This window comes from Myxocyprinus asiaticus, chromosome 30, assembly GCF_019703515.2.
Source record: "Myxocyprinus asiaticus isolate MX2 ecotype Aquarium Trade chromosome 30, UBuf_Myxa_2, whole genome shotgun sequence".
NCBI lineage: Eukaryota > Metazoa > Chordata > Actinopteri > Cypriniformes > Catostomidae > Myxocyprinus > Myxocyprinus asiaticus.
Genome location: NC_059373.1, coordinates 35352401 through 35371649, shown reverse-complemented (window position 1 = coordinate 35371649; position 19249 = coordinate 35352401). Strand labels below are relative to the sequence as shown.

The window sequence follows — 19249 nt, the reverse complement described above, 5'->3', positions numbered from 1 at the left end:
TCACCAGCCCTTTATAAGAGGTCATGAAATCTTTTCCACCTGTGGGAGCACCTTCTCTCAAATACTTGGAATATTTGGTTACACCTATTATTGTTTGACCTTTACGTCTTCATTGTCTATGATTTTTTCCTCTGTAGTGTTCTCAATAGATTTCAATGACTGTTAATGCAAACTGACCTTATTTAACCGTAAGGGATAAGCAATGCTAGTGGAAGTGCTTGTGATGTCTAATAATGTCTCTAGAGGTTTTACCTGTTCATTGGATACAAATAGTGAATGATGTAATATTTGTAACAATAGATTTGGAAATCATTTTTATATATAGGCCTATTTTCAGAGGTGGAATGGCCATCAGAAGAGCCGGGCCGCAATGCGCCAAAGCGGGCCGAGACAAGCTGAAGAGGGACATAATATGCAAAAGGGGACAGTGAAACACATTTGGTATGTTTGTCACCCCTCTACCATTCTTAATCAGCAAGTGTGTCATACCTCTGACTGAAGAGAGCGAGATCTCAGCAAAACAGTCCGCAAGTGTGACACCTTAGTATTGTGAAAGAACTCATCAGTGACCAGAGATTTTGGACATGAATTTGTAGATTAACTTTTGTGTATGCAGCCCAGTTTCTTGACTACAAGGATAACACCACACAACACAACTAAGATAACAAAACACTATGCCTATATATGCTGTATTATTTACAGTCCAAAAGTCTGGACAACTAAAATGCCCCTGTTTGAGATGATAAAATATGGTAGAGAATGCATGCACTATAATACCGAACGCAATTCTGTTCCCTTAAATACCGTGAAACACGGATGGTCGGCAACTGTTATTTGACACATGATGAAAGTTTATTAATAAACATGTGGACCTGCCGGACCAATTTTTGACCAGCACACTGGGAATTCTCCCGATCCCCCTGGTTTCCCACTCCGGCCCTGAGTTGGCTTGTGCAAAGCCTAATGATGATCCAAAGCCTAATGATGATCCATGTTATCCCAGCATGATCCAACAACTTGTGTACATGAAGTACATTCATATGTACAAAGGAATTAACATGGTCAGTGTGATCAATTTGCTTTAATGTGATCTAGAAATAGTGCAGAATCTTGAATGTTTCTTATTCATTTAACGTCATAGCATTTGATTGTTTTGTGTTTTTCAAAATTCTAAAACTTTATTTCCAGTTTCTAATTAAATTTTAAATCGTATATTTTAAATGTGGTCTCAGACTGTTAGACTCCACACTAGATGTTTTCTATGTATTTTGTGCAATGCAAGGCTCAAAGTTACACATGTCATGACAGTGTTGGAGAGTAGGCTCAGTCAGCCAGAAAACTGCACTAATAAACAAAATCACAGCAATAAGTTTATAATTTCACAGCTGTGTAATCATATTGACAGAAACCTAAACAAACAAATCAAGTAATAAATAAAAAAGTGAATTTCATCATGTTTCTGTATACAGTTTATTAAGTGTTGCTATGATGAATACATTTTTAATTGGTAATATGGTATTTCAGAATTTTGTAAGTTGCTTGATAACATATCTCAACAGATTTTCCCACAGAAAGTATACATGAGTGTTTATGACAATATGAATGCAATACAAATGGCATGACATTTAATGCCTTGAAATCAGGAGATACAAAAAAGTAGACCACTGCTTATAGTATCAAAAATATAGCCTTTAAATTCCTCAGTCAGATGAGCCTTGTGAATTAAAGAGCTCTACTCTTTAACCACAGCCTGTACATGAGGCTTACTTAGGCAAGAGTTACTGTATATAAGAGTTAATATATTGGGGAGACTGGGGCTAGTTGTCATATTTGGGAAATTTTCACAAGGGCTAAATATCAGTAAGTGTTTTAAAGTCAAAACTTCATTACATTAATGCTTATTTTCTCTAGCAGTGATGTTTGTAGGCTGATTTCAAACACTTATAGTTCAGAATTTGAATTCTACTCTTCATATTTTTGTTGCAGATCATGGGTAAACAAGTGAACACACTAAAACCATACTTTGATTCATTAAGGAAATGGTCAGTTCTATTATGAAGGTAAATTCTAACAGAAAGGTAGAACTATGGTCTCAGGTCAGGTCAGGATAAGTTACCACATAAATATTTATTTGCCAATTTATTAATTGCAGTTTCTGTTGGCTAAAACAATGGTTTTCTATTTCTGTTTGTTAACTTTTAAATCATATATCATTTTAGTTTTACAAAATTAATTGTGCTTCATAATTGCTTTACTATTTAAATAATGCTGGAAAGCTTTGAAATTGCCTAATATATTTTAATTTCAAATATGCTGTGTAGCACGACTTCTTTATAAAAATACTAAACAAAACTAACAAAACAAAACTAAAAAATAAACCTTGCCTGTGAAAAAATCACTGGAGTAAATAGTGTGACAGGTAGCCCCTGTATCCCCTACACATTAAGAAGCAAAAGATCACAGACCCATAATTCCCATATTTGTGCTTTATAAATAATACAGCAATAAATATTTCAAAAGCAGTACATTCATTGTAATAGCTGAGTATAATACTTTATTTTCTACATGGTAATGATGACACTTTACAAGGTCCACATTGCAGAACCATTGCAGAAGAGTCCAGCATCTTCTGTACCATTCTGAACCTTCATATGCATCTGTTTCTCCATGGCTCTGGAACAAAGACCACAGTAATTATGTTTATAAAGACAGTATATGTATAACAGATATTGACAATGTTGTGACAAAATTCCTGAAAAATTTCTTAGAAAGGTTATCAGTATACTGATGACTTGAACCAATTTCAACATGCTGTATTCTCACTGAAAAATACATGACCAGTATGACAAGTCTTGTGAAAGCACTCTAAGCATGTCAGGTTTAGTCAGTTATTTCATCACATCATTTGTTGCATAGAGTAATGTCCACACATAGTATGGTCAACTGTAGTCAAATCTAGTGCTGTAAATGACGTGTGAATTGTGAGTTTTAATGGCTAAAGCCCATCTCTGTTCTTTTATTGTATTTCAGTACTATACTGGACATTATAACTCTTTCGCTAATTGATATTGTTTAAATTATTGATTCATACTCAGTTACTCATATTTAATATTTGAGTTAATTGTAAGGTAATAATTCATAATGTTCAAAGTCATTATAAATATTTATCTGCCTAAAATAATAATAACTCCCAGTTTAACTTTCAAATAAAATATAATTATTATGACAATTAAACCTTTCCATTTTTATTTATTTTTTATGAAGCACTGTAAGATAAAATTTTGAATTTGAAGATGGTCCATAAATTATATGTATTACACTGCTTGGCCAAAAAAACAAAACAAAAAAAAAAGTCTCCGTTTGGATTTAAGGCAGTGTTATGATCTGGGGCTGCTTCAGTTGGTCAGGTCTAGGCTCAGCAATGTTATGCAGCATTAAATGAAGTCAGCTTACAACCTGGATGTACTGAATGACCAGATTATCCCATCAATGGATTTTTTCTTCCCTGACGGTACAGGCATATTCCAGGACGACAATACCAAGATTCATCGGGCTCAAATTGTGAAAAAGGGGTTCAGAGAGCATGAAGAATCATTTTCACACATGAATTGGCCACCACAGAGTCCTGACCTTAACCCCACTGAAAGTCTTTGGGATGTGCTGGAGAAGACTTTACAGAGTGGTACGACTCTCCCGTCGTCAATATAAGATCTCGGCCAAAAATGTATGCAACTTTGGATGGAAATAAATGTTGTGACCTTGCATAAGGTTGTCAAAATAATGCCACGATGAATGCGCAACATAATCAAAGGCAAAAGAGGTCCAATGAAATATTAGAGTATGCAAAAATAAAATTTGGCCAGGCATCGTATTATTATTGTCGTGTAGAGCCTTGTTTATAATTGTAGAAGTAACAATATACTTTAAATCATGTATATATTGGACAATCTATAAAATACTGCCAATGACATTGACACAAGCTACACATGATTACTATTAACTATTTGTCTCAGGGCTGGTTGACTGTAAAAGTTTTTAATAAAAAACAAAAAAAGTCTTCTAAGGGGTTAGTTCATACCTCTATTACAGTGGTGTCCTGGTTAACATCTGCCTGGGTTCAGCATATACATCCCTGGGCGGTTGCCCCCCCGGTTCGCCCTGCTGAACAGAAGACACATTTTAGGTCAATGACCATGTATATCCACTATTGTAATGGCTAAACAACATGTAAAATGTCTCAAAACACAGTGTGGAGTTTAAAAATCATGATCATTGACTATGACTCGACTTATCAGAACTACAATTAATTGTTTCTTCAAGGTGTAATGAACCTCAAGAATGACATGATGAATGACATTTACCTCACAATTGTTGGCCATCTCAATCTAAGCATAAAGTTGCTTACTAAAGTGCATTGTATGTAGAAATATCTAATAAAAACAACTGTCATACGGATCCTAAATTTACTAATGATAATTTTTAGCATGCAAATGAAATTGGCGACCTGATTCAAAAGTATGTAAACTAAATGGTTTTTAATGGTAGTGGCGTGATGATATGTCTCCGATCATCTTGAATTTGAAAGACATAAACATTTATCAGGCAGACAAAATGAAGGGTTGTAGAGATGTTCTTACAAAGACTGGGAGGTTTTGGTCCTTCTGGAGAGCGTGTGGATTGTATGGGGGATTGGCGAGATGTTCTTTAAAAGACGTTCTCTCATAAGGTGCAGGTTCTGTCAGCTTTGTAGTTTCTTCCTTTTTGTGTTTCCTCCTGCAGCACCAACAACATATCTGAAGAAAGAATTGAGATGTCACATTTTGTCATAAACCTGGGCATTTATCAACACTGGCAAAATCCTCTCCAAAGTGTATAAATAGTATACATGATTCAACAAATAATCCAGTCCAGTATGACCTTCCCATTACAGCATCATACATATTGAATTTTTTTTTTGGTTTTAGCGGAGGTTTACAGTAATAAATGGTATTCAGGCAGATGTTGAGTTCTACAACAGCTTTGAAATAGGAATGGACAAAATTCAGAATTTAAGAATTAGTTCCCTTTCACTTCATGAGTTGGAATTTGAAACTAGTTAGCCACACCCCCCATGATGTTGATTGGATTTTGAATTGGAATGATAGGAAGAGGACTTTACTGAATAGCAATGCAAAGACATTCAACAAAGTTTGTTGATTCAACAAATTAAGTAAAAAGAGATTATTAGGAGACTTATTAGGAGTTCGATTTAAGGTTTCCATTTCACAAATCATTCAAAATTTAGGGGTAACACTTTACATTAATGTTCCCTTTGTTATTGGTTTATAAAGGGGTTTATTAATGACTAATAAGCCATTTACAAATGCATAATAAATCATTGAAGTGCGTATAACAGCATGAAAAAAACCGAGCTTTTCATGCAATACTTGCCAAACCACATTTTACTTCACATGTTATAAATGCTTAATAACACATATTCAACATTAGTAGTGTATGAAAATGTACCTTAATGTAAAGTGGACACATATGTTGCATTTATTAAGGAGTTGCCAACATTAGAAAGCTATACATAAAGTTCAGTATAATTTAATGGTTGTTAGGCTGTGTTATGTAATATATGCTGTGAATGAGCATGAAGACCTAAAAAGTGTTTTTGTAGACTTTAGGTAGGTAAAACCATTTTCTTTTATATCGACATAACAAGGAAAGTGACAGCACAAGTGAGTCAAGACATTACATTAATTAATATTAACATGAAGCGGACTGTAGCAACATGACATTCCCTCCTTTTAATTTCACTATAATAGCATTGTGACAGAAATCATGAATTTTAAGTTTTAAATAGAAGTATGAATAAGTGTGTTTTTCAAGCATATATAGCATGTAAGTTAAAATGGCTCACTAATTGGCAGGTATTGCATGAAAGTCTGCCTTTTCATTCGTGTTGTTACAACTGCATTTTAATTATTTATAATACATTTGTAAATGACTTATTAGTCATAAATGAATTCCTTCATAAACCCTTAAGAAGGGGAAAATTAATGTAAAGCGGTAATAATTTAGGTGGAAACACTGATTATTAATATAATCTAATATTTCAGGAAATACCTCATATGTTTCGGGGTAAATTAAAATGAAATTTACAGCAGTTAAATTAATTTCTTTGAATTTCATTCCATTTGAATTTTACATTAAATTCAAATTTAGAATTTTGCATCCTTGCTACTTCAATTCAAATTAAATTCAAATTCAGCAATTCAACTCTGAATGCTGCACAATCCTGCTTTGAAAGCAAAGTATATAAATATAAAGTTTGTTATTTTTACCAGTAATATAATGAGGATGAGGAGAAGCAGTAGAATGATGCAAGCCAGCACCAGCAAAGCAATGGCCCAACCGGGAACCCCATAATAATTGTGGTGCATCAGTGGGTCAGTGGCAATGGGCAGGACGACGGGCTGAGTGCCACTTCCCCGTTTGGTGGTGGTATGTTGCCCAGAAGATTCTGTGGTGGTAGAGCGAAGCTTTTGAGACAGAATTGATGGAGACAGTGTAGTCTTTTTTCAAAGTAGAATTGGATTGTGTTTGTGATATGTTGGTCAGTCACCTTTTGATGTGGAAGATGTAGTTCCTGCTGGCATTTTGCTGGCCCCACCTATGTCCTTGATTGCAGAATGAGTTGTTGCAGAGTGAGTTGTTCTAGACATAGAAGTTGTTGAAGCTTCTGTCTTTGGATAATACCAAATAGGTGTGACTGTTTCTGCATAGGAAGTTACATTTCAGAATTAATGTTTGTTTTAAAAATTGTCTCAGATTTTTTTTTTTTTATCATATTTTGCATATATTTGTTTGAAGCCATGTCCACACAAATACATTTGTATTTTAAAAAAAAGCATTGATTTTGTTACGTTTACGTCTCTTGTCCAGACTAGAACAGCATTTTCCTCCACTAAAAATGGAGCATTTTCAAAAACACTCCGTTACTCATTCTTTAGAAAAAGATGATGTCAGGAAACCGAAAATGTAGTTTTCAAAGAAAAATAGATTCGTGTGGACGTGGCCTCAGTTTGATTTTTCTTTCGACAGTTCATATGTTTTGTTTTTTTTTTTATATGTTTTTGGAGTAATCATTTGAAGAAAATCTCAAGTTGCCTTAAAATCTGTCATCATTGTAGGCTATTACTTATTTAGATTAAGTAACCGAAAAGATTTGCATAATTGTTCCCTTTATTTACATGGTTTTAAATTGTTCAATATTTTGTGCTTCATTTTAAAAACTATTGAAAACCACGAAAACTCATCACATGAACACTCATGAGACAAAACACACTCTTTGAATACTTTAAAATGTCACACACAGACCTCAACACTTGGTACATGAAACACAACAAAGGTAACAATCAAGTAACTGATAATTTTTGGTAGAGTTGTACATATTTTCAGCATTATTAACTTAATCTAAGAAATGATTTTGGAAAAGATGTGTGGATACTCACCACCGGTGAACTGTTTGTTCAATTCAAGCCCGTTTGGTTGAGGATTTTTTTCAATGGCCGAAAGAAACAAATTTTTGACCACAATGTTGTTGATAAAAATGGTCTTAAATGATATGGTGCAATTTGCGATCACAGACCCCTTACTGTAATCAAACCAGAATCACGAAATTAGCAAATGTTTGACATATGAGTGATTATTAAAATGCATTAACATCATACATTTGCATCCTCATTTAATTTAGGGCCAATTGATTAGCATTAGATTTACCTGAACCGCATGCCTGTCACTCCTCTGTAGGTGTTTCTTGTCTCGCAGGAAGAGCAATTAAAGATAATGTCCAGCTGTGAAGGTTTAACAAGATCATGTTTAGAAATAATGTTTTATGGTAAAGGATAGCCCCAAAAATTGTGAATAGTGTAGGATAATTGATACTTCCGGTTACTCTCTATGCAGTTTTATCTTGTGTTTTCTAAGATTTTACACACTGAAATATTCCAAAACTGCCATGGTAAATTGTGAAAGATCGTTGAGGATTTCTATATATTAGAAATCCTATTTCCTCCTCTATTTCTATATTTCCAGCTAGGCTGCAAATTCTGGAATTGTAGGGATCATTATGATCCTGCTCTATATGCTTTGTGGTTTTAAAGTTCACAGAAAAAAAAACAATTTAAGTGAAATTTCAGTCTGTCCTCCGAATTTGAATGATCACGGAGATAAACTATTCATCGGCGAATGGGATAGTATGGCGGCTCCTTAACCCAGGTACCGTGTGGTCGGCGACCATACCCGAAAGAAGCCGGGGGATTACGTTAGGTAATTAGGTTGGAGAGACATTGACGTGATCATTCAAATCTGTCCAGACTTTTTTGTAGAACACGTTCAAGTCTTTTCCCATGAAAAACAAGCAAGGGTCTTCGTCCCACACATACCCCACATCCGTGTCATACAGTTTCACTTTCGTTCAAAATCGTACAGACACAGACGATTACCTGATTCATTAAATTGATACTTGATACTGTCAGAAGGATTGTGGAGAAACTTGGTCAAACTTGGACCCCACCCTCTCTTTGAAAGTAAAAGATGATCTACAGTTGCCTAACTATGAAAGTAGGCTATTAATAATATTAATATGAATGTAATATTAATCAACACATATAATCAGAACAACATGTAATATGTAATTATTTTGTGGAGCACTTTGTAATCACATCTTGCTATTGTTGTTGCTATTATATTTACTTTTAGTAACATGTGTAAAATGGACACTGTAACTGATGTTACATTCTTACTGACATTCATTAATCACAGATTCATTGGAAAGACTTACAGCTCCAACCACCTCTGCATACATCTGCTTGTACTCTTTAGTGGCCGGGTTGAGGAGTGAGTCACTGAAGATGCGGTTGGTGATCTCCACACAGAGGGAGAATAAATATGTAGGCATGGGGTAGATCTTTGGGGCTGACTGGATTGCTTGAAGAATATCTGAAATGGTGATGGGCTGAGCACCTAGAAGGTTCAGGAACAGACTCCATCATTACATTGCATGACAATTAATTACTGGCTTAGTTCATTTGTTTGCTATTCAAATTCATATTTCATTATTTTATACTTTGCCACTCATTACTTTTTAATTTTATTACTTGTTGACAGAAATTAAATGAGAGAAATATCTGTCCTAGAAGTAGTCAGGATGTAAATTTTTGCCCTTTGTGTGACCAAATATAGTCAGTTAATAGTAAGTGTAAATGATAAGTCAGTTAACTAGTGTTCGACTGTTTTTTAAAAGGATGATACAGATATTGATATTTAGAGAGCAGGATGGCCAATGGCCGATATAATGCTGCATATAGCCTGCAATGACAGCAAAAAAAGATGAATGATCGCTAATTTTACACAATGTTTACTAAAAAAAAATTCTTGTTTATTATCGAATTACAAGGCTATTGGTGGGTCTTGCAACTGAAACTACAGTAGGCAGAATCTCTTTAATCTCAAAATAGCCAAATACTGGCTGATAAAATATTACAATTACCATTATGTTGTACTATTAACAACATTCGTCAATAACTTCAGAATTGTTATCTGGTACTGATTACAAATTTAAATTGTAATTGGAAACATAACCTATTTTGGATTACACTTTTAGGTAATCTAATCTGATTTCTTTTGGATTACGTCTGATCTAACACTTCTAGTACTGTCTTGTATCATTTTTACATAAAAATACAGAGGAAAATATATATATTTCATTCTTTATTACCAACTAAAAGAGGACTGAAACTTATCAAACATACTATATATCAGAATTCATCTGACTTAGAATGATTTTCTTTCTTTCTTTCTTTCTTTCTTTTCTTTTTTACTTAAAAAACAAACAAACATTGAAAATATTTTTTGAAAGATTAAAAAAAGAAGAATTAGATGGGGATCAATAAATTAAGAACTAATCTGATTATTACTATTTTAATGTAAATGTAAAATGTAATGTAATCTCATTACAAGTAATTGATTTGGTAAGACTTTATAATAAGGGTACATGAATAATCATAAATTGATTGATTGAATTAATACTTACTTCAGCATGAATTAATGATGGGTTAAAGCATGGACTAATCAAGAACTAATGAAGAGCTAACCTTAACTACAACTCAGTCAAATGGATTCGTGCAATTACATGTTAGTGCATGTTTGATAGTTAATGCAATAAGTACCATGGGAGTAAACTCCAAAAGTTATCAAAAATCAGGTTTTTGCTTTGTCATAACGGGGTATGGAGTGTAGATTGACTGATATATATATATAAACAATCAGCCATGATTAATTTAATCCAAGAGTGAAAGTGTGTAATAACAAGAAGATTACTGAGATTAAGCAAGAAATATTCAGCTGGTCATGTGATTCTAAAATGGCACCCCTGCCCCATGCAGAATAAAACAACTTTTATAAGGTTTCTGATATGACTAGAGTCCTCATCTTATGTGAGTGGTCATGATTTTATACACGTTTCAAAATTACAATTAATTTCTTTAGGAGTAAAAAGTTTTAATGGAGAAAAATCTACTGAGTGCACCTTTAATTCATGCTGAAGTATTAATTAAGGTATCAATTCGTAATTATTCATGTACCCTTATTAGAAAATGTTACCATTGATTTTTGTAATCTGATTATATAATCCATATTACATGTAATCTGTTACAACGCAGCACTACAAGTCTGTTTTTTTTTGTTTTTGTTTGTTTATTGTTTTTTTTTTTTTTTACAAATTTTTCATTTTAAAATGAGCAAAATAAGCAAAGCAAAATTTTAGTTATTCTACTTACACTTTTAACTGTACATAAAGCTGATCTCTATTCAGCTGAATACATAAAGTATAGTTTAATATGACACTCAACTTAAAAAACGTACTAATGAATGGTCTAGCACTGCAACTGTACTGGTGTTGCTTTTGTAATTGTATCAGAACTTTTCTTCTGGCACTTCATTCTTTCGTGATTTGTACCCACATAGAAACAAAGCAAGGTAACTGTCACAAAAACTATTTAAACAGAAAATGGTTTTGAAAAAAATAATAACCACAATAATTTGTTACTGTGTTCATATTCTCATTTTCAAAGAAATCATGAAACCATATCATTTAATGGAAACGTCATTACTTACTTGATGCAACAAAAAGCATGATGCAAAATGCTGCCCCAGTGTAAAGTAACCCAGTCCGCCCCATCCTGAAGAAACTCAATTTCTGAATGATGTCGAACACCAAAGTCTCAAAAATCAGCTCAAATTCACTGAATAATTAAGTATTCCTCTGGGTGAATCTGAAGTCACTGTGAGCCTCTTGTGTAGAGTGGTACTGATGGTGAATGAAGTGTAAAGTTTCATTTGAAGAGCTTTTATCCAGAGGCATTCCATCATGGATGAAGGTGTGGCTTTTTACGGGCCATGGGCAACAGCAAAAAGTTGCAATGAATGATGAATCATATTCTAATTCTTTTGTTTTACTCTCCTCTTTTTCATTGTTCATCACTGTGATTCATGAACTGGCATCAAAGTTTGTTTGACCTGTGCTCACTAAACCACCTTGAAATGACTGCGTCAAATCGGTGTAACTTGGCAATATTTGGCCAGGGGTTAATGGAACAATGGTCTGCTGCACCTTACTGAGAGGGATACACGTCTAAGATCACTGCACAGGATGTGTTGTCACGGGAACATAATGCAAACAAGTGAATCCACATTTTAACCACCTTTTGACCCCCCTGCTGACCCAAGAAAACTCTACCATTGATGATCCTGAGGGTCATGACCCAAATGAATTGAAATCCATTAAATAAACATGAATTCACAAGTTGGGTGCAACGAGCAATAGATTATGGAAAATCTTCTTTTTTTTATTTTTATTTCTAATCCCAAAAGTGTACAATAGAATCCATATATTTTTCAGACCATAAAAAAAACTTCTTATGAGTACAAATCAACTTGCAAACTTACAAAATGACACATCAGGAACAATGGAGCATTTACAATTTTAGAGGAAATTATTCATTACAACTAAGCACAAAGAGCAGATGGTCATGTACAGTTGAAATCAGAAGTTTACATACACTAAAGCTGAAGTCATAAAAACTAATTTTTTTAACCATTCCACAGATTTAATATTAGCAAACTATAGTTTTGGCAAGTTGTTTAGGACATCTACTTTGTGCATGACATGAGTAATTTTTCCAACAATTGATTACAGACAGATTGTTTAACTTTTAATTGACTATATCACAATTCCAGTGTGTCAGAAGTTTACATACACTAAGTTAACTGTGCCTTTAAGCAGCTTCTGGAAAATTCCAGAAGATTATGTCAGGCCTTTAGACAATTAGCCAATTAGCTTCTTATAGGCTAATTGGCTAATTTGAGTCAGTTGGAGTGTACCTGTGGATGTATTTTAAGGCCTACCTTCAAACTCAGTGCCTCTGCTTGACATCATTGGAAAATCAAAAGAAATCAGCCAAGACCTCAGAAAAAAATTGTGGACCTCCACAAATCTGGTTCATCCTTGTGAGAAATTTCCAAATGCCTGAAGGTACCACGTTTATCTGTACAAACACCATGGGACCATGCAGCCATCTTATCGTTCAGGAAGGAGACGCATTCTGTCTCTTAGAGATGAATGTAGTTTGGTGTGAAAAGTGTAAATCAATCCCAGAACAACAGTAAAGGACCTTGTGAAGATGCTGGAGGAAACAGGTAAACAAGTATCTATATCAACAGTAAAACGAGTCCTATATCGACATAACCTGAAAGGCTGCTCAGCAAAGATGAAGCCACTGCTCCAAAACCGCCATAAAAAAATCAGACTACAGTTTGCATGTGCACATGGGAACAAAGATCTTACTTTTTGGAGAAATGTCCTCTGGTCTAAAGAAACAAAAATTGAACTGTTTGGCCATAATGACCATCGTTATGTTTGGAGGAAAAAGGATGAGGCTTGCAAACCGAAGAACACCATCCCAACCGTGAAGCATGGGGGTGGCTAATGATTGTTAGGGTTAGTTTAAATATGTTGTTATTAGCTTAACCCTCCTATTGCATTTGGGTCATTTTGACCCGGTTGAGTTAAATCATGATTTTTATATAGCTTACCACATAGTTTTTCGTACGAGAACCAAACTTTGTCAAGACTAACAAAATGAACATAATTATTATTTATTTATTTTTTCAGATTTTTAAAAGAAATTATTTAAGAGATGTAACCATTTTTATAAAACTGTTAAATTTTTTGCGTTCCCAGGTCAATTTTGATTTTGTTTACAAACATGCACACACACACACATACAGTTTCACGCACACTCGCACACAGAACTGACAAAATAGATTAACCAACATAACAAATAATCTATATCAAAGGAAAAACTTCCTAAAGGGAGGTGTGGCAAGAGCAAAAGTTCAAGCATACATAGTCTGAATTAGGGATGAAGGGAGAAAAGTCTACATTTTACTCTACCATTCTGTACAGACTGATCTGATAATGAACCAGCTTGCAGCATAATCACACTTTAAGTTCATGCCTTAAACAGAGTAAATTTAGTTTAAAAACATTGTATACAAGTACATATGTTGTGTAATCATGTTGTATACTTGTTTCGATGTTGTTTGGTTGGAAAAAAAATTATTTGGTTGCGTAGATTTTGACTACTGAGTAGTCAAATGAGTTGTTTTTCAGCAGTACTGAGCAATTAATTAATATGGAAGTTAACAGGAGAATTACTAGAAACTCTCAATTTAAATATTTATATAAATTTAATGCAATGTTATATTCAAATGAAATTTTATATAAACCTTGATAAAAAAGATATCTTCACATGTATCACACTGGTTTGGCTGTAGTTAATGTATATTTTGAAATGTTAAAGAATATCACATTTTTTTTTAATAAAAAAACTGACATCATACATAATAACAACTTCAGTTAACATGCCAAAAATATAGATCTTTTTACATTTATGAACAGCTAAGAAGTTAACAATGAGCTACAATATGGTTTTTGATGAAAACAATTGGATTACAAATGTTTTATAAGCTTAAAACTCCACCGGGTCAAAATTGACCCGCAAATGCAAAAAGTGTATGCAGATTTTGAACGCAATAGGAGGGTTAACATAATAACTATAGAAGTAACATCCTCATTTAGAATAGCTAAAGTCTAAAGTTCATTAGCTGCATCTAGACCCATCGCTCATACCTTTCTACAATTTCAATTATGCATTTGGCAGCTTTTATACAAAGCGACTTACAATGTATTCAAAATTTAGGAAGAAAAATGTATTAGCACTATGTAGGCCTACACTTTGTTTCTACAGTGACCTCATGTGTTCCATTATTGACTGGTTATAACATTATGCCTACATACTTATGCTGACACTGAGAGGTCTTAATAACTACTATCATCATCTGAAGTGTAATTCCCTGCTGAAAACCCCCCAAAACAATAGAAATTCTAATAGACCTTATTCACTCTAGCGTCATCACGAAGCTGTGAGGGATAGACTTACAGGCTCTTCAATGTCATGATCAGTATAAAGCTGCTAGATCACATCTGATTTTCCACAACTCATGTTGTCTGGAGTTCTTTGTATACTGAATGTTCTTGGCCAGATATTTTATCAATGTTTTTTTCTGGAAACAATCCAAAAACACTTTAAACTGCTGTACAGCCCATTGAAGAGACTGTAAGTCTATTCACAGCCTCGCTGTTATTCCCATTCAAAATCAAAGATGACGCTAGCATGAATAAGGTCTATGATTTCCATTACAAATGCAAACACAAGTGAGGTGTGTTTTGTTCCATATTCCATCAGGATTTAATACTTTGTATTGGTTTCCATTACAGATGGGACATTCCAGTATTGGAAGACATTTTCTGTCCCGGCCACAAATTTTCAAAGAGCAGATGCTCAGAATGCTCAGAATACTGAACAAATGTACTTGCTGTCTACAATGAAGCCGTCTTAAAATAAATTGCTAATATACATTTTAAAAAATAATATTAAAAAAATATATTAAAATTCAAGCAAACACCTTAAAACAGCTATTTTTCCTTGTCCCATCTTGTTAATGACCAAATTGTATGTCAAATATAGTTAAAATGAGTGTTATTTATTTACTTTTATTTTTTTGGAATGATGTGGTTGATATGTGTCTTTTAATGGTGTAAAAAAAACACTATAATTTATTAATTTATTTAAAATATTAGAAATATTGCATTTAAGTTGTGTCCCATTGTGCTCAACCCGGTTACCGAAACCAATCTAGCCTGACAAAGGAAATAGAAAAACAATAGGTCACATGGCAAACAGGGAATTACATCATCAAGAAATTTGCTAACAGCATGGCCAGAAGAAAAGTAATTTAATTCTTCCATTTTCAATATTTGTATAATCTGTTCAACATTGGTTGCCTTCGTCAATCTAAACAATTCAACCCTGTTACTAATATTCAGTATAAAAGAGTACTTACTTCAAAGTTTTCTTTGTTTATTTAACAAATATGACTGTCATGATCTTGACATTGACGTTACGTTCCCAAATTAGCATCGATCCTTGAGAAACTGCTAATATTATCATTAGTGTGCAATCCTGTTACCATTTTCTGAGTCACAGGGTTACACCCTCATCAGTTTTCTTAAAAGGTTTCAAATTTATATTTGACACCTAAGCTGAACGAATACAGTTTTCTAAAGGTTTATTACCCCTTTTCTTAAAATACATGACAAAAAATTTGAAAAGTCAAATTTGGAAGAGTATTGATGCCCAAATTGCCCTCCAATTCTGGAATGTCCCTGATACTGTATGTTGCCTAATGGTTCCACCAATAGAAGCCAACACATTACCATAGAGACTGTGGTTGCCACTTTTGAAGTTTTAAAATAAGTGAAACTTAAATTGGGGGGTGGGGGGTCATGGCCCCTCACCACATCCTCCACAGTTTTAGTTAATATGCGTTATTAATAAAAATGTTATATCATTTCTTATATGCTAAAATTAGAACTTTCCTGACCCCTGACTTATAAAAAAAATAAAAATACACTTTTTATATGTTAAAAATATATGTATTTTTATCTTTTCGATTATTTGTCTCCTTTATCTTATTTATGTATACATTTTGGTTGGTTTATACGTATTTTTCTTCTTCTTCCTTCACCTGTACTTATCCTTATGACTCAGTGATTTTATTCATATATTGTTTGATCTTACTGAACATATATATATATATATATAAACACACACACAGTTTTAGCACCATTTGTGGACTTTTTGGACTGTCCTTTACCCACCATAGGCACATTTTCCAACTTATAGCAATGTTAAATTAGCGATCTGGAACGATTTCACCGTGACGCCATCTGACCGCAAATCGCGTCCCGTATCAAATACGGGACGATCCCGTATTTTACGGAACGGGTAGCAACCCTACAATCACCATTTATAACCATAAAAGCCGTCTGAATTTCTGTAGCGGATGCTGCTGTTCTTTTCAGAATGGAAGTTAGTACACACTATTGTGTTAGGGAGTGTATAAACAGAATTAGTTCCAATAATGCGCATAATCATGAAAGTTTTAGATGGCACCACCATGCCACCTGCTGGAATGTAAATCCGCCTCAATTATCTTTATAAAACAATTTAACAATTTCCTGTCCAGCGCTGAGAAAAGTAACAACTACCACGTGATGTCTGAACCATTTGTCTGAACAACAATTTATACTTGGATAATAACACGTTAATAGCTGTATTGAAAATACAGAATGAAAAATTTAAATAATCTAAATATATATATATATATATATTTATAACAACTTCCGTACAGCAAAGCCCCACCCATTTTAGACCCACAGTTGCATATTTACCTTTTACTCGACATATTCAGTCTGCTACATCAAAACCGTTATAATACACTCTTAATTACAAGTGTTCTGAGGAAAGCTTCAGGCCCAGATGGCGTCTCACCAGCGTGTCTTCAATCCTGTGCTAACCAGCTGGACCCCATCTTCACACAGATCTTCAATAGATCACTGGAGCAGTGTGAAGTCCCATGCTGCTTCAAACGCTCAATCATTATTCCTGTCCCAAAGAAACCAAAAATCACAGGACTTAATGACTACAGACCTGTCACCCTTACGTCTGTGGTCATGAAATCATTTGAGAGACTGGTGTTGGCCCACCTGAAGAACATCAATGGACCCTTTCTAGATCCCCTTCAATTTGCTTATCAAGCAAACAGGTCTGTGGATGATGCAGTCAACATGGGATTGTATCATATCCTGCAACATCTGGACAGACCAGGGACATATGCAAGGATCCTTTTTGTGGACTTCAGTTTGGCTTTCAACACCATCATCCCAGCTATTCTCCAGAATAAATTACACCAACTCTCTGTTCCCATGTCTATCTGTCAGTGGACTACCAGCTTCCTGACGGACAGATAGCTTGTGAGACAGGGGAAACTCACCTCCAGCACATGTACAATCAGCACTGGTGCCCCCCAGTGATGTGTGCTCTCCCCGTTACTCTTCTCCCTCTACACCAATGACTGCCTCACCAAGGACCCCTCTGTCAAGCTGCTGAAGTTTACAGATGACACCACTGTCATCGGCCTCATCTGAGATGATGATGAGTCTGCATACAGAAGGGAGGTTAAACAGCTGGCTGTCTGGTGCAGTCAAAACAACCTTGAGCTGAACACGCTCAAAACAGTGGAGATGATAGTGGACTTTAGGAGGAACACCCCAACACTGACCCCCCTCACCATTCTAAACAGTACTGTGGCAGCAGTGGAGTCATTCAGGTTCCTGGGCTCTACCATCTCACATGATCTGAAGTGGGAGACACACATTGACTCCATTGTGAAAAAGGCCCAGCAGAGGTTGTACTTCCTTCTCCAGCTGAGGAAGTTCAACCTGCCACAGTCGCTGCTGATACAGTTCTACTCAGCGGTCATTGAGTCTGTCCTCTGCACTTCAATAACTGTCTGGTTTGGTTCAGCTACGAAATCAGACATCATAAGTTTAAACCAGTCTGAAGTGTTGTGCTGGTCAAGCTGGTATTCAGCTGGTCGGTCATTTGGTTGCCCAACATAACCTGCTGACAAGTGTCCAAATCCTAGGCTCTAAAACCATCAAACCAGACTAGTCTGACCTGTATAAACCAGCCTGGTGCCTGGTCAGACCAGCAAACCCCCTTTAAGAAAAGTTGTTATTGTTACTGTTTATGTTTGTGTGTGGTTACGTGGAGTGAAGTGGAAACAGGGTTCGTACAAGGTGCATGAAGTGCTTGAAGTACTTGAATTTGGCTTTTTCAAATTTAAGTCCTGGAAAACCCTTGAAAATAGCAATTTTTACCAAGAGGTGCTTAAAAAGTTCTTGAATTATAGAAAATCTTAAAATACATTGCTTAAATCATTTAATAAATGAAATGTATTTATTTATTTTCTGAAAAACATGACAACAGACCACTGCTGAAGCAAGCAGCACATAGACAACGTTTTCACATGGCACCTGTTATTATTGCATTTACATTTATGCATTTGGCAAACACTTTTATCCAAAGCAAATTACAGTGCCCTTATTATAGGGACAATCCCCCTGGAGCAACCTGGAGTTAAGTACCTTGCTCAAAGACACAATGGTGGTGGCTGTGGGGATTGAACCAACAACCATCTTCTTACCTGTTTAGTGCTTTAGTCCACTACGCCACCACCACTATTGGCAGCACTGTTTAGAATGGGCCATTCACAATCAATTGTTACTGGAGGATTTATAATATATATATACTGCTGTTGTGGATTTAACAAGTATGAATCCTTGCAACTATCAGTTTTAATTACAATTTACTCTCCAGGGTGAAAAAATTATATGAGACGTAAAACGTATTGAATGATTTGAATGCAGATCAATGGAGGATTCAGTTTTGTGAGCTGTCTAGTGCCCCCTTCAGTAAAGAAAGCTTTGTGTCTCACAAAATAGGTTATTTCTGACAACATTTGAGTCAATATCATAATATGTTGACAAACATGTCCCTTGACTTTTTTAGTCATGAAAAATCTTTCAAATAGCGGGGAAAAAACAACAACATTTTTTTTTTTAAATTATTTTATAACCTAACCTTTAATGTTATGAAATGGCTTGACTCTGTTTTGCAATTTTTTTGAAAATATATTTGAAATTTTTAAATTTAAATTTTAAATTTATCATTTATTT

The 19249-nt window shown here is 34.6% G+C and overlaps 1 protein-coding gene across 12 annotated transcripts in view; it reads right to left on the bottom strand.

Annotated features, from left to right (window-relative positions):
• Positions 1 to 1471: 1471 nt before the first annotated feature.
• Positions 1472 to 19249, bottom strand: part of LOC127420921 (uncharacterized) — a 41674-nt gene continuing 23896 nt past the window's right edge. For 4 of the 12 annotated variants that reach the window (XM_051663544.1, XM_051663541.1, XM_051663537.1 and 1 more), the window contains 11 exons: positions 17503 to 17669; positions 17001 to 17114; positions 11161 to 12728; positions 8828 to 9009; positions 7765 to 7838; positions 7497 to 7639; positions 6608 to 6760; positions 6327 to 6505; positions 4638 to 4793; positions 4079 to 4161; positions 1472 to 2673 (listed from right to left, as the gene is read on the bottom strand). In XM_051663544.1, the coding sequence (XP_051519504.1) occupies positions 4084 to 4161; positions 4638 to 4793; positions 6327 to 6505; positions 6608 to 6760; positions 7497 to 7639; positions 7765 to 7838; positions 8828 to 9009; positions 11161 to 11224 (1029 nt within the window). In that variant the 5' untranslated portion in view covers positions 11225 to 12728; positions 17001 to 17114; positions 17503 to 17669 and the 3' untranslated portion in view covers positions 1472 to 2673; positions 4079 to 4083. The other 8 variants (XM_051663543.1, XM_051663540.1, XM_051663539.1 and 5 more) reach the window with 8 other exon arrangements.